The sequence below is a fragment of the Artemia franciscana genome, unplaced genomic scaffold (assembly GCF_032884065.1).
Source record: "Artemia franciscana unplaced genomic scaffold, ASM3288406v1 PGA_scaffold_36, whole genome shotgun sequence".
NCBI lineage: Eukaryota > Metazoa > Arthropoda > Branchiopoda > Anostraca > Artemiidae > Artemia > Artemia franciscana.
In genome coordinates this window covers 1,005,996-1,022,857 of record NW_027062672.1, presented here as the reverse complement: position 1 = coordinate 1,022,857, position 16,862 = coordinate 1,005,996, and the positions used below count along the sequence as shown (strand labels likewise).

Here is a 16,862-nt window from a genome sequence, read left to right as displayed (position 1 = left end):
GTTTTCAGGCACAGTGTTCCTGCAGGGGCTCGTGGATCTAAGGCAGCAGCAAGATCCCATACTTTTATTTTTCCGTCATAGGCACCTGAAACTATTCTCTTCGAGTCAAATCGAATGCAACGCACTAATTCTTCATGTCCTTCGAGAACACGAATGCAAGCACCACATTCAATATCCCATAATCTGAAAGACACTTTGTTATGAAATAAATTATCTTAAAACAGAAAAACACACAAAAACAATAATTACGAAGACTACACACTGCTTTTGCATTAAACAAAATAAAAGGAGATTACGCGGAAATTTTGTGAAGACAGTGAATATAATCTAACCGAATATTTCGGCTATATAACCAACAGCAGTTACCAGCGAAACATAATTTACAACAAATAAAACAGAAAAATACAATACAATCTCTTCAAATTTATTTTGTAATTTTAGTTTGAAATTTTTTTCGATGAGTTTTGAGTAAGTTGGTTTTCTTTTTCATTCGTTTTAAATTAAATTTTGCAGACGACGGCTGTTGGTTATATAACCGAAATTTTCACTTAGGTTTTCTTCACTGTGTTATTCCCTGCCTTCACAAATTCCCTCATTATTTTCGTTTATTCTGTAGGAAAAGGATAACTAATGTGAGAAGACACTTCTTTCATTAATAATAATTGGATTAATAATCCAACCGAAAATAATCGATACGTTTGACCGATTTCACCAATCTATTTTTCTCTATATTATTACGTTTTAAAGATAATTCAAGGTTCACATTTCACTCAGTCTTTTTTTTCAAAATATTTAGAAACTGGATAATTTTAAATTAAAACTGTTCTACCATAACTTGGCAGTCCAAAAACACCCTGGTTTAGAACGAATTATTAAGAACAGTTAAAGAAAGAGAGAGAGAAAAAAAAATTAATACTTTGTTTCGGTTCTTTCGAGATTCTACATTTTCTTTTATTGTCGAGGAAGCCTGCAGTTTGATATTTGTACGGTCCACTGTATTTCCTTAATAATTCTCTACAAAATTAGAAAGAGTAGAGAAAGAGGGCGGTGAGATGAGGGAAAGAGAGAGAGAAATTATTTTAAACTTCCCCTTTACTTAAGGAAAGTCCTCTGACAATGTTTCTGAGAGAAAAAGAATCGACTTATTTTCAGGTTCATTTATTTTTCAATCATACATACATAACATACAAATGTCTGGCAGAAAGACAAGTTTGATTCGTACAGATAAAAATACACTGATTTTTAGATAACAAATATATCTTAGATAACGTTGATGTAACAAAAGGGTTTGTGGGATGTGGAGCGCCTAAAAATCATATTATAAGCACGAGGTTCTTGAATCTTATCATTTTCCCAATTCTTACCCTTAAAGCGAAGGTGATAATCAGATTAAGTTCTTTACAATATCAGATCATTAGATAAAACTTAAGCTCTAGTCAATTCAGCTATTAAACAAAAGTATTTTGACGCCTGTATATTCTTAGTACAATATTATTTATAAATACGGCAATCACTTCAATATAAAGGTGGTAAGCACGCATTTAACTGAAGTGTAATTACCTCTCCTAAACCGCAAAAATTATAATCCGAGCTAGTGCATATTATAAATTAAAACGCGGATGAGCAGATAGGTTCATGGATTATGAAATACTTGCATTTGCTGATCAACTACAAATCAACAAATTTTTAAGCAGATGACGATGAATAAGTTCAGACAGCCAGTCAAAATCTCCAAAAAAGGAAATTAACCTGTTAGCAAGGACTTCAGCAATCGACACCTGGAATAATCCTTCGTGATTTTTAGGGCTTCAGAATTCTTATCTTCAAAATAGTCTCTTAGAGACTATTTCTTAAAGAAGGGGGTTTAAAGACTTTCATTATAACTCAAGTCTATTCATCTCAATTTCATTTATGTCGGCCGCATTCAACCCACCTTAATTCACATTAAACCCATTCAACTAATCCCCTTTTAAATCAATCCACTTGTATACCACACAAGGTGAATTTACAGAATTCGTAGCTCACATGTGACTGATATGGTGAGGCAGTTAAGTTGGAATCGCATTAGTCCGTACGACAATTCAAAAACAAAACCCCAAAAAACTGTTTTTAGCCTTTTTTGATTATGCAGTTCACTAACAAACCTCTGAAAGTCTTCCCAAGAGTCAGAGCAGGTTTAAGGGGGTAGGTTAAATAAGACCCCCTGATTTACAACATATGGAGTGTTGCAGCAACTGCGATCCATGGATCAAAAATCCAGACCAACACGTGCGACTATGTTTGATGGAAACAAATTATATTTCATTTTCACTGTGGAAAAGACAACTCCAGAAATTAGTTTTTGTCTACTAGACAGCGATAAAATGGGTACAGTATATATCAGGTCTCTGTATCTACAACTTTTTGGTTCTGATTACACTTTTTACGACCGTTTACGATTTGCGGTGGTTAGTGAACAGCATAAAGTGGCTTTTACTTAGGCAAAACGCAACAAATTCGTAAAAAATAATTACAAAATAAAGTCACCAAAAGAAATTGGTTTCGAAAAAAGTAATGTCAGCTCCAGTTCATAAAGATCAAGACCAATCTATCTGCGGCGGAAAAAGAAAATATAAAAGCCATAATTGCTATTAATAACAAAAGAAATAATCTAGAAAAAAAAGAAACAAAATTTAATAACAATTCATTGCAACTCTCTGTACAAAATTGAACGCATTAAGAAAAGTAAAGCCGAAGCAGAACTACATCATTTAAAACTGTGGATTTTTTAAATTGTTAAATCGAGCAGAATTTTCTCTTTAAGTTCAGGGAACGGTGGTCCCTAAAAATGTTCTAGCATATCTGCTAAGAAAACGTTAAACATCACCTCAAAGGAAATATTATTTGAGCAATTTGACAGCTCTGGGAGTCCCCTGTGGCGCTGCCCACTTCAATTAAAAACCTTGCTAAAAAGGGGTCGTATTATTTATGCTTTAAGTATATTAAATAGACAGAGCTTGCTTAATAATTAATAAAAGATAACATTTGTTCTTAATATCAAATTAACCCCTCCTTAGCTTTACCTTGTCATTTTTACAAAAATTGAAGGAAATATGATTTGAATAATTTAGCAGCTTAGGAAGTTCCCCGTGCTGCTGGGAAAATTCGCTAATTTGTCTTCGAGACGGCCAGTCTACACTGAGGCTCGCATGATGATTTTTAAGACATCGAATGCACTTAAATACTTTATCAGAGAAGAAGATGAAAATATTGAGATCATGTTCAGAAGAAATGTATATTTTTACTGACGAGTCTTTATATTGGTAAATCTGCTTCTATTTGACAACAGCTTAATTTGCACAATTCGCTTTCTTTGCAGAACCCCAAATTAGCTTCCGAAGTTGGTAAGCTTGACGAATAATAACATTAGGGAGATTGATGAAATGAAACCTGCAAAAACGTTTTAAAGTAAAACAAAAGAGCTCCTCAAGTATGCGTCAGAGTAAGTAAAATCATTTTCATGCTTCTTCTCAATTTCGCTGATCAGCTTAGTTTTGAATTTGCCAACCTCCAATTAACATTCATAAGAACCATCATCAAGTATCAGGACGTCTTTCGTCAGAGATATCAATACTCGACGTACAATTTCACCAAAATATTTGCCAGATATCATTTTTTCGTGTGTGCAGATAGGGAAACTAATAAGAAAAAAAAACGTAGTAAACGTAGACAAAAGTCACCAACACTAACATCTACCGTCTGGCGTTTCTCGTCATTTTTTTTTCCAATTCTATAATTCCCCCCCCCCAGAAACTGAGATCATGCAACTTATAACTACACTAATTTAGCCAACTCCACCAATTTTGCTTTATCATTACAGTACAAAAATGCCAGAAATCTAAACTGTTTTGTTTGCAATATTTTACGCAAAGAATAAGCACTACTAATCCAAAAAGTTGTTGAGTAAATGTAATGAAACTTCTAGGAATGAACGCAAAACCGAGAAGACGTTTTTGTAAAACTTAAGACGATAGGCTTTCTAAATACCTCAGAAAGTAATTGTATTACAGAAACTAAACTTTTAGGAATGCTCTTTGAGGTTGTTTTCCAGCTCTTATCTTTACTCCTCAGCTAAATATATAGATTTATTGAAGTCTGGACATAAAAATAAGGGACAGGAAGGGGACGAGGGTTGGATACCTCGGGGAACAAAAAGAAATTAACCAAATGAGAAACATTCCCATTTAAATTTTGATAAAAACAAAGCTCGCATCCAACAATAGCTTGCATCCGAAGGAAATTTTCTGATTGGTATTTATTACTGAACGCAATATCTATTCGCTGTACAAAAGAAAGTGTTGAATTTAGTGCCTTAACCTCAAGAACGGGTATGCCTATGATACAGTTTTTAATATAATTTTTTTAAGGATGCAAGGTATAAATGACTCTTTTGGTCTGTTCTCTTCAATCCGAAGGAAAAGTTAGTCTGAATTCTTGTAAGTAAAAGGAAAAAAACAGCGTTTTTGTATGAAAACAGGACTTTTTCCCATAAAACTGAACAGAAACAGAATCAGGCCTGCTTTTTTGGCGACCTGTTATAATTTCATTCAGTTGCACTATCTATTTGTCTTTCTGTTTCTTCCAAAAAATAACAATGCCCATGCCCATGCGTCAGGAAGCTAACTGTTCCTCTGAAAAACTGCCTATGCAAAACCTTTACTCGACATTCGAGATCGCACGAAGAGGAGTGCGTTGTGAAAACTGATTGTGTATTTCTTCGAAAATCGATATACAAATAGATATACGAATCGATATAATCGATATACATAAATAAGAAGAAAAAAATAATCGATAACCTAACAGATATACAAAAAAGCAGGAAATACCGTATGGAATTATCTGAAGATCCGCTGACCACTAGTCGATCTCTATATTGCAGACAAGCAATTCCTCTTTTATGTCCATTCAACGTTCGTACAAATTCGCATGTTGAAGTATTCCATACCTAACAAATAAAAACAAAAGCTTGATTTAATAAACATGAAAATACTCTGCAGATGCAACAATGAATCAACCCAACTTCACTTCTTTTTTTTTATACTTAATCGCTCTTAGCTTTTCAAGGACCTTTATATAAAAAGGTACTTAGCTTTTCCAATTTCATACTAAAGCGTACAAATAAATCGATCATCTGAAATGATATTTGAAATGCAAGACTTTTTAACGGTAAAATTTTCAATCATATCCGTATATAGTGTATGCATATATCTATATATATAAAAATAAGTTGTCTGTGGATCTGTGGATCGTGGATCAGGTGACGTCATGTTTCTGTGTCGGCTGACGTCATGAAATTAGTTGTCGTCATTTTTGTTATGACGATGCTTAGTATATTGTAAAACACATTAATTTGGTTAATAATATACCATTTAAAACACCAAAATGAACATGCTGGAGTAGTCACTCGGTGAGAGAGGGTGTCAGAACGGAGAATGAAGGTCCCAGGTTCAAATCCTGGTTAGGCTAAAAAAGGTAAAAAACTAAAAACTAAAAAAAAAACTGAAAAAACTAAAAAAAGGCAAAAACTACAAAAAAAAATAAAAACTAATAAAAAAATAAAACAGCCGAAAAACTAAAAAAACTAAAGAAACTAAAAAAAGGAAAAAACTTAAAAAACTAAAAACTAAAAAAAAACTAAAAAAAAGGAAAAAACTGAAAAATAGAAGAGAAAAAGAAAACTAATAAAATTAAAAATAAACATAAAAAAAAATAAAAAAGATAAAAACTAAAAATAAAGTAAAAAGAAAAAACGAAAAAAAAATAAAAAAGCTAAAAAAAGGTAAAAACCAATAAAAAACTAAAAAGAAAAAAGGTGAAAAACTAAAAAAAAATTTAATCTAAAAAACTAAAAAAAACTAAAAAGGTAAAAACTAAAAGAACTAAAAAAGAAAAAAAACTAAAAAAAGGAAAAAAACTGAAAAATAAAGGAGAAAAAGAAAACTAAAAAAATATAAATAAAAGTAAAAAAACTAAAAAGATAAAAACTTCAAAAAAAAACTAAAAAGAAAAAGAAAGAAACTAAAAAACCTAAAAAAAGGTCAAAACCAATAAAAAAAAACTAAAAGGAAAAAAAGGGAAAAAATAAAAAATTTTTTTCATCATATACCAATTCAAAAACGAATGTATACCGGGATGACGACCGGGACACAGGGAATATAAATGACACAACTACAACGGGGACGCCGGGGGCACAGGGGGATATAAATGACGACCGGGACACAAGGAATATAAATGACGCCCGGGACGCTCAAAGAGAAATCACAGACTGGGACACCGGGACACAAATGACGACCGGGACACAGGGAATATAAATGACGACCGGGACACAGGGACATAACTACAAAGGGGACGCCGGGGTGCACAGGGGGATATATAAATGACGATGGCGACTCAGGGAATGGTCGATTAGCAATCACCATCAACAAAGCTCAAGGGCAATCATTAGAATCATGAGGTATAGATCTGAATACGGATTGTTTTCCCATGGACCATTATATGTTGCATGTTCAAGAGTCGGTAAACCTGACAATCTATTTATATGCACAGACAATGGGACAGCAAAGAATGTTGTATATTCGCAAGTTTTACGTAGTTAAAAACATATATATATATATATATATATATATATATATATATATATATATATATATATATATATATATATATATATATATATATATATATCTATATTCACAGGTGGGACATAGGGACACAACTACAATGGCGCGTAACTAATATGGCGCGAAACGACTTACGCGCGCGGGGGGGCTTGGGGGGGCGCGAAGCGCCCCCACCAACTAGGTGTTGGGGTGGCGCGAAGCGCCACCCCAACAGCTAGTATTTATATATATATATGTATATGTGTATACATAATATACATATTATATTTGTTGTGAAGGATAAAGTCTACACTAAAAGGAAGAGAAAAAAGATCTTTGGTGGCTTTAATACTCTAAAGGTAGAAGCTTTGGCTCATTTCTGGAGGGCTGATGGGTTCGACTCCCACTATAAATGTTTTTTTCTAGCATTTTTTTTTATCGTTTTGCAAGCATCCAAATATTCGAGAATACTGTGGAAAGTGTTCAATGAAAAGTCCAAATTCTGGGAAAGATAATTCTATTCCTGTATTGCTGTTATGCATTAGGTGTTATTATTCTTGGGCATCAAAATATGATAGTAAATTTTGTGAAACGATAACAAGAACACGACACAAAAGACTTCATTAGAAAATAAGTTTAAACTGAGCACTTAATTGGAAACATTTCATTAGTCAATTTCTTCTCAAAAATTCGACACCAACAGCCGAAAAACAAATACAACCTATTCATCGCTTTTGATGGTAGGATAATTTTGATTTCTTATTTTACTATTGTCGTTTAGTGATCCTGACATACTATGTAGTCGCCTTTGTCCATTACTATCTCTGACCTTATTTCCTCTTTATATTTGTGTTTGGGAGCGTCTTTTGGCAGAAGACAATATATATTTTTTTTAGGTAGCTCTGTATCAGCATGGCTGTATGGTGCCTCCTGTACATATTTGCATTGCTTACTTTTTGCATTGTACATCTAAATGTTCAAACTTGAAAAATTAGGAAGTGATATCCCACATTTAAAATTGGCCAAGTGGGATTTCCCATTGATGCTTCATAACTTGCCATTTTGGGTAGACTCCTTTTTCTATCTCCTCATTGGCGCTTTTGCTTTTCCTCTTTCGATATGTTTGGGTGGATCTTTTTCTTTTTGTTTGTTTCTGTAGGTAAGCCTTCTTTTCAAGCATCGCTGTCTGCTGGTTCCTCTGCATACTTTTGATTTTCTACTTTTTTTTATCTTGCATTCTAAAAAGCTAGAAAACAAGTGTAAAGATTGGAAAAAGCATAAATAGTAAAAAGGTAAAAAAGAAGCAAAAATAATCTAGCAGTAAAATAATAAAAATATTGTTGTAAAAGAGGAATAAAAAAAGGAAAAAGGGCTTCCCAAGAGAATTGAAAATTTATAAGAGCTTCGGCGACTGAGTATCAGAAGACGGAACAAAAATACTAGCCCTGGAGACAGTATAGTGTTTTTTTTTTTTTTTTTCAAGAATTAGTTTAAGCCAAAAACCAAAATAAGGACAAAATACGCCTAGTTTAGCTTGCGAAAATTTTGCCTGGTTAAGTAGGCTTGATGAATTTTAGTTGGAACGCCTACTAGAACGCAACTTTCCTTAAACTTCCCTGAAAATTAAAGTACCTTAAACAAAAGTAGTCAAACAACAATCTAAGGTCAAACAAAGTAACCAGGCGCTAGGTGGCGTTGGTGATTATTCTTTTTGACACTAGCTCCAATTTTTACTAATGAAGGCTTCCCAAACTCTTAGATGAATCCTTTATAATACTGCAATAAAGTACACTTGAATAAAGGCGTATTCTCCCATGATTATCCAGTACTGAAGAAGCGACCACCCTATCCTCTAATGCCACCACTGAGCACTAGAGGAAAGAAGTAATGAGCATTGATTTTAATTTGCCATAGACTGTAACACAGCTTTTGACCTGATCATTGATTCATCTGTCAGGGTTGCCTTTTTTTTTCGTATACTTTGCTGGTTTTAATTTATATATATGTCTATCTATACGATTTTCCAAAACCAAAAAAAGCCAACGATTATGATTCTCTAACCCTCGTTGTCCCAATGTACGGCTCAAAAACCGTGACAGCAAAAACCAGGATCGAAACGCCAATGAAACTCTAAGACAACAATGCAAGCAGAGACATCACCTCAAAGTCTCATCCACCCCATCAGCTCTCATGGCTCAGACCTGCTTTTCAAACGAATCTCCATACCAAACTCACTTCCCTGAGTGGAAAAAGGCTGTGATGACCGCAGCCCATCTTGACCTAATACCCCAAAACTGACTAAGAGTCAACCGGTGATTTTTACCGTCAAGGCTGTCAATGGGATTCCTCAAGGCAGGAAATCACCTCCACTATGATTCGTCCAACTGGTGCCTGCTAGTGCCAGGAGCTGCGAATCACCTTGTGTCCTGAATCAAGTATAATTAAATAAATAGTCCATACTATTTTTTTTTTAGCAACATCAAGCTATATAACAAAATGGCTTCCTTCCTGCTGTCCTAAATATCGGGTCAATTCATATCAAACCATTTGACATTTCTGGTTCTTCAACAAATAAAAAAGCTGTCAAATGAGGACTACTTGCCATGTTCTTTTTCTTAGTTTCTCTTTCCTTTCCAGTTTGAGTACTTAAAATATTATCCTTTTGAATTCAAACATTTTCGTTAATTTTCTCCTCATTCCAGTTGAATTCTAAATTTCTTTAAACAAAAGCTGAATTCAATTTAATGTCTGTTTTCATAAACTGTGTTAGTGCAAAATACATTTTGTCACCTTTTTTTTTGTATCTACTGTTGGGATTTATATATGTTTTTGTTTCCTCAAATAGCTTTCTAATAAAACGGACAACTTATATATTTACCTTGATTGTTCTATCACCGGAAGCTGAAACTATATATTTCTCATCGAAATCAACAACATTTACAGCAGCTCGATGACCTACTAAAACTCGCCTCAAATTGATCTCGTTCGATGATACCATATCCCAGACTGCAATACTTCGATCCTATAAAACAATTACTTTTACTAAATATTTCTAGTGGTAAGTACTAGTAAAAATCGTACCAACTAAAAGGTGAGGAGCCCATCCGAAAAAATTGACTCAAATAATCCCCCCCCTGGAAAAATAATGGCATAAAAATTTGATTTTTAATCCTCCTCCTCATTTGTTCTGCTGAATTAACAAACTCAAGAGTAAAACAATTTTCACTCGGTAATCTAAATTTGTGTGATATCCAATACTCTTTTTGTCCAGAAAAGTCAAGGAACATCTACGAAATCACTCATAAAGAAATATAAATTTTCCTCTCTCTCTCTCTCTCAAGAAAAAAAGCGAAAATTAAAACTGGAAGTTCTGTTGTAAATAGTGCATTATTAATAATAATTAATCAATTATAATAAACAATCATAAAAATAATAGTAAATTAATTATGTAATAAATAATACTGAATTAACTATAATAAGTTAATAATTTATTTTGTATTTCAATATAATACGTGAAAATCCGAGACAGGAGGATGATTAAAATGAAACTTTGAAAATTTCTTACTTATTTAATACCTTTATTTTAATATCCACCGAATTATTAATCGTTAGTTTAGATTCATATCAATACTCAATCTTCAATTTACTTATCAAATTGATGCAAATCGTCAAAAAATTGCAATTCAGACCCAAATTTGCTAAATCAAACTTAAAGTTTCAGAAGTTATATCACAAAAACCCTTTGAATTAATAAAAGGATCAACTAATCTTACTCGAACATTTAATCTGTAAAAAAGGACATTGAAAGAGAGGCCGTATTCAGGGGGGGGGGGGAGGGGGCAGGGTTAACCCCCCTCCCGCCCCCGAAATTTTTGTCTGAGTCGTAGAAATGTAAAAAAATACACATAAAACAATTTTGTTGCGTTTTTTGAAGTTCCTTTTTTAACCCCTTCCCCTCCTAACCAAAGATTTTTGATATGCCCTTGATTATAAAAAAAAGAGTGACTAAAAAAAAAAAAAAGAAAAAAAAAACGGAAAAACTTTCGGTGTTAATTGAATTTCTTTATGCCAATTGAACTACTTAAAGCAGCTCTCTCGGTTTGGCAGAAAAGTCAATTACCTATTTATACCTATTTAAATAAGCAATAGCAATACACTAGTATTAAACGGTTACTGATTTCATTTATTTTCAGAAATTATTTTTAATTATTAATTTGTTTAAATTCAAATGATAAGATATGGGAATCAGCGACTAGATAATGATTAACAAAAAAAAGAAAAAGAAGAACAAGGGGTAATTCTAGAAAGGAAGAGGAATAGGACGACATAAAGAGGCAAGGAAAACGTGATAATAACTTGGAAAAGATACAGATATAAAATAGTATAGCTGAACACAGTGAGGATAGAACTTGAGCTCATTCCTTAGCATTGGTCCAAGGGAGCAACTCTATCCTAAAAAATGATAGTTAAAAAATGCATAGTTTTTACCCTCTCCCCCCGTTCTCAGGATAGAATCCATATCAGAAGAATCAATTCCCAGAAAAATCAGGTCTGACTGCACTATATGTAACAGAGTTATTCAGTCTTCTCATAAAATTATTTGAAGAGACAAGTTGTGCTTTTGAAATTACCTTAGAGCAAGTGACCATCATTCCTGCTGAAAATCTAAGATGTAACACAGCTTCGCAATGATGAATGAGAGTGTTGACCAATTCACCAGTCTGTGCATCCCAAACTCTAACTGTTGCGTCTGAAGATCCGCTAATAATCACCCGTTCATCATATTGTAGACAGAGAACAGAACCAGTATGGCCGGTCAAAACCTGAAAGAAATTAATTCACAGATTACTTCCTAAGTTACAGATCATTTTAACTAATAAGATTGCCAACTTTCATTGCCGTTAAATAATCTAAAAGTGCCATCTAGCATTCATACTCAGAAAAACATCGTTTAATATCCATATTGCATCAAGCTTTGAATCATATTTACACTTTCATCATAGGAGTTGGTTAAACCGCTTCCAATTTTACCACTTCCAAAATTCAAGCTTCAAACTATTGCAGTCTGAGATGAAACTCATCAGTGTCATTTTGTAAACTCCACAGGAAACCTAGATGGCAATACGAGGCATCTCTTGCGAGACAACCGCTAAAGCCACTTATTATATTAAGCTTAGAACTGTATGTTCTCATTATTATGGATTTGTTGCAGAAGGAAGCGAGAGTAGAGTTAAAAAAGTCTCCAAAACTTCTTCAACGGCTCTGAAACTGTTGAGAATTACACTTCTCAGCCTGGGGAGTTTTGATCCCATATACAAGGGGTCACAGTAGGTCATGCGAATTAGAGACCTATCAACGAACTAACCTGTTATTTACTGATTAATATACGATTTTTTTTACTTATGATTAATATCCTGATTATTTGACTCGTATTTTGGTCAAATACTTCATTAAATACAAACAAATTTATACAAACTCAAAAATATATGCTTAGATAAAGAAACAAGTATACGTCAATCAACACCAAGTAAGATTATCAAACTTTAAATTAACCATCCATAAAGAGGTCAAGTGACGGCATACTTTACTTATAATATATCAGATAAGGAGGGCGGGGAGGGGCAGGGCCGTATCCCGGATTCTTTTCGGGAGGGGGGTGGGTACCAAAAAACTTTAAAACACATCAAAAATGTATTTATATTAATTTTGATTACGTTTTTAAGAGTCGGACAAAAATTTCGGGAGGGGGGGGGGGGGTCAAGAACATCACATTTTTCTTGTTTATTAAATTATAGTATACAGTCTTGTAGTTTCGGGCGATATCTTAGTTAAACGATATACCGATATATCGACATTTTTGCTTCCGATAATCGATTTCGATTTTTCTGATCATGTTTTTACTCAGATTAACGTTACGGTTCGGCAAAATTCAATTACAAAATTTGCAAATAAAGAATATTTTGCACATTTTAATTTAAATTTTAATTGCACATTATTCAATTTTTTAATAAAATAAATAAACTTCCTTACATGAATGAACATTACAAAAGCCCTGATTTGGAATTAATCGGGCTCGGGATAAAGAAAAATAATCTACTGGCTGCAACATGTATATATTTTTTCTTGAGAATTGGTTCAGCCTTTCTGTGATTAAATATAAAAATCGTTCTTTTTTTTCAACTGAAAGTAAGGAGCAACATTAAAATTTAAAAGAACGAAAACTTTCCCACATATAAGGGGGATAATCCTTACTCAATATCTCGCTCTTCACGCCAAGGTGTCTTTTTGTATTTTAAAAATCTCCTGACTCCAATTGTCTTTTGTTTAAAGAGTTGTTCTTAAATAATGGGGAAAAAAGTTAAAATTAGCGTAAAGAGCGAGGTATTGAGGAGGGGGATCCACCCTCATACACGGGATAATTTCTGTTCGCTTTAATGTTGCTCCTTACTTTTAGTTGAAAAAAATAAGTTCTTTTATTTAACTTCTATCGTTTTTCCCAATATTGCTGGAAGATCCACCTTTTCTCTTCATGGAAAAACTACCCAAGAAAAATTTTAAGTGGAAACTTTCTCCCGCCTAAGGTCCCCTTTCCCTCAAGACAATTCCATCCTTGCTGAGAATTCCTCACAAAAAAAACTTCTTGGGGCAATTTCGCTTGGAATATTGTTTTTAACCTACTTTCGTTAAAAAAAAGACTCGATTTTCTTTTAATTTTTAATAGTTTTCAAATTATGCCAGAAATCCCCCTCCGTGGAAAATTTTTTCTAGAAATTCTCCCCATAGAATGTCTCAATAGAAGATTTTTATCACGTTTAAAATTCTCCCATGGAGAATTTCTCCTGCGCAAATTACCACCCCCACGAAAATATCGCCCAGACAGCTTTGACTCCTTTGAAAATTTTGCCTGGTCCCGAAACTTTACCCAGAAATATCTTCACATATAAAATTGAATTGGCAAAGAGAAAGTAGGTCAAATAAAATGAATTTCGTATAAGAATTCCGGCAATTTCCCTCGTGTATAGTTTTCCTTTGAAAGTTCATCCCCAGAAACTTTCCTACTCACGAACCTTCTCCCTTGGAGCCCCCCCCCCCTGAAAAATACCCCCCACAGAAAATATCACCCGCCCCCAAAAACGTCTGTTTACTTCCCAATAACAAATAACTGATCTCAAAATGTTGATCAGATGACTTTGGGAAAAGGGAGCGTGGGAGGGAGGGGATATCTAGTTGCCCTCCGACCGTTTTGGTCACAAAATGGGAAGCTAGAAATGAAATTTCTGTTTGAGCAAGCCCTTTCCCGATCTTATATGACCATTGGTTCGATACGATCACCCTGGCATAAAAAAAAAACAAGAAAAAAAACCAACAGAAATAATATACACGCATCTGTCATTTTTCTTCTTTCAAAAATTGCAAAATTTCGCATTCTTGCAGATGGGAGCTAGAAACCCTTGCAGTATAATTTCCTGATATGCCGAACCTGATGCTGCGATTTTTATTAAGATGCTTTGACTTTTTAGGGGCGTTCCCACTCTGTCTAAAAACAATTTCTATATAAATTTTCATACAAATTTTCTAAGGCTCACAGCTTTTGATGGGTATATGAAATTTGATGAATTTTATATATCTGGAGTCGGCATGAAAAGCCAATTCATTTGATGTATCTATTTTTAACGAAATTCCATGCTTCAGAGTTTCGGTTGTTATTAGGCCGAGTTGCTCTTTACTTACGTATTGTTACCACGAAATATTTGATTAGCCGATCGGGCTTAAAATCCACTTTCAGAAAGGACATTGGTGGCGAGCATGCACACTAATTTTATGACAAGTTCGTATAGGTATTTCTGAGAGCCATTTTACAAGACTTCTACGACTTGAGTTGATCAGTTTGATCAGTAGCTCAAGCGAAAGTTACAGATCCAGTTATCCACTTTGTGACCAAAACGATTGGGGGGGGGGGCAGCTATATCCCCCTCTCACACCCCCCTTTTTCATGGATATTTTGACCAGTTGCTCAAACGAAAGTTACAGTTCCAGTTACCCACTTTGTGACAAATTGCTTAAACGGAAATTACAGTTCCAGTTACCGTCTTTTTCCTGGATATTTATGGATATTCCTACATTTGGAAGGTTGTCACTTGTGGTTAACTCTCTAGCATTCCAATCTTGATGTTTTTACTGAAAACATATAGTTCGTGGTAATCATATAGTTAGTTGTGAATAAAATGCAGGATGGTTAAAGTGACGAAGAACCTCTCTTTATCGCAGACTCAGATTCAGATTCAAACTCTTCTTCTATGAGTTTGTCAGTAAGTTCTTCGTCACCTTCACCACCCGGCATTTTATTCACAACAAACTACATAATTACCACGAACTATGTGTTTTCAGTAAAAACATCAAAGATTGGTGTGCTAGAGAGTTATCCACAAGTGACAACCTTCCAAACATAGGAATATCCATAAATGCCCAGAAAGCCCCTAAGACTGTTGGTTTTCCATAAAACAGTTCTTTACCATCAAGTCAAAATAAAGAGCAACATTAAAACTTAAAACGAACTACTGAAACTCCGTCATGAGCTCCCCACAAACTGGCTTGATTCTGTTGCGGCTGAATCACAGAGACGTGTCTGAATGACAGAGTAAAAACATCAAAGATTGGTGTGCTAGAGAGTTATCCACAAGTGACAACCTTCCAAACATAGGAATATCCATAAATGCCCAGAAAGCCCCTAAGACTGTTGGTTTTCCATAAAACAGTTCTTTATCATCAAGTCAAAATAAAGAGCAACATTAAAACTTAAAACGAACTACTGAAACTCCGTCATGAGCTCCCCACAAACTGGCTTGATTCTGTTGCGGCTGAATCACAGAGACTGTGACGGCACTTGCATCTGTTGATACAGGTTCCAGTAAGTCCCAACCCATATCTCTTGTTATTTTGCTCTCGACTTGGAGATGATCGTCATAGTTAATGCATAATTTCTAGAAACGTGATTTGAGGTATGTGACAATCGTGACCTGACCTGGAGCGTGATCTGAGCATTGCCTATAAGCTTAGAAGATATTGTTTATATAGCCAAGAATTTTGAAGGTTTTCGATATCAATATCTAATATCACCCAACAATTAGTGTTGGGCAATATTAAATATCAATATCGATATATCTCACCAAATATCGATGTTGAAACGTAAATATCGATATCGAAAACGATATTATTTCGGCTTTTTTGGTATCTACCGGTGAATATCCATCAGAAAAGATTAACAGAGAAAACCAATAGATGCATGTGCCGTGACAGACCCAACAATTCAGCCACTACAGAATCAAGCCAGTTTGTGGGGATTATTGCAAGGCTAGATTATCAGCAGCTGTATCTATCATGGCTTTCCATATTTTCAGTAGGGAGTCTTATGTTCAAAAAAAAAACTTATCCACTCAAGTCACGGAAGTATTGTAATATGGGTCTCAGAAATACCTATATGAATTTGTCCTAAAATTAATATCAATGCCTGCCACCAATACCCTTTCTGAAAGTAAATTCCAAGCCTGATCAGTTAATCATATAGTTCGTGGTAACAAACTGTAAGTAAGGAGTATCTTGGCCAAAAAACAACAGACACTCTAAAGCACGGAATTTTGATACATCAACTGAATTAGCTTTTACGCCGACTCCAGATATATAACATTCATCAAGACTAATGTACCCATCAAAAGCCATGGAAGTCTGAGAAAATTTAGGGCGAAAACGCCCCTAAAAATTCAAAGAAGCTTGATAAAATCACACCCTTAGATTCGGCATATCAGAGAACCTTACATTATAGGTTTCTAGCTTTCACGTGAAAAGAGTAAAATTTCGTAATTTTTGCCAGAAGAAACACCAAGTATATGTGTTTTTTTGTTTTTGCTTTGTCAGGGTGAACGTTTCGAACCAAAGGTCATATAAGATCAGCAGAGGGTTTGCTCAAACGAAAGTTACAATTCCAGTTCCTCATTTTGTGAGCAAAATGATTGGGGGGCAGCTACATCACCATCCCATGCCCCCTTTAGTCATTCGATCAAAATTTTGAGACAACCATATTGATCAGCATAGTTGAGAAGCCAAGTAATCATGCCTTTGGGGATGACACGGCCCTGCAAGTCCCGGGAGAAAAGGTTGTAAGTTATGATACATGTCCAGTGTCTACATTTAGTGTTTGTTTTTGGAAGTAAAGAGACATTTTGGGGA

General features: G+C 34.4%; 1 protein-coding gene across 1 annotated transcript in view; it reads right to left on the bottom strand.

Annotated features, from left to right (window-relative positions):
- LOC136041746 (beta-TrCP-like) overlaps positions 1–16,862 on the bottom strand; it is a 90,466-nt gene that overhangs the window by 10,997 nt on the left and 62,607 nt on the right. Inside the window, exons 6-9 of the mRNA XM_065726500.1 lie at positions 11,270–11,461; positions 9,517–9,660; positions 4,866–4,984; positions 1–183 (exon numbers count right to left, since the gene is read on the bottom strand). The exon at positions 1–183 is cut by the window's left edge and continues 7 nt beyond it. Coding sequence (XP_065582572.1) covers positions 1–183; positions 4,866–4,984; positions 9,517–9,660; positions 11,270–11,461 — 638 coding nt within the window. The remainder of the gene's footprint in view (positions 184–4,865; positions 4,985–9,516; positions 9,661–11,269; positions 11,462–16,862) is intronic.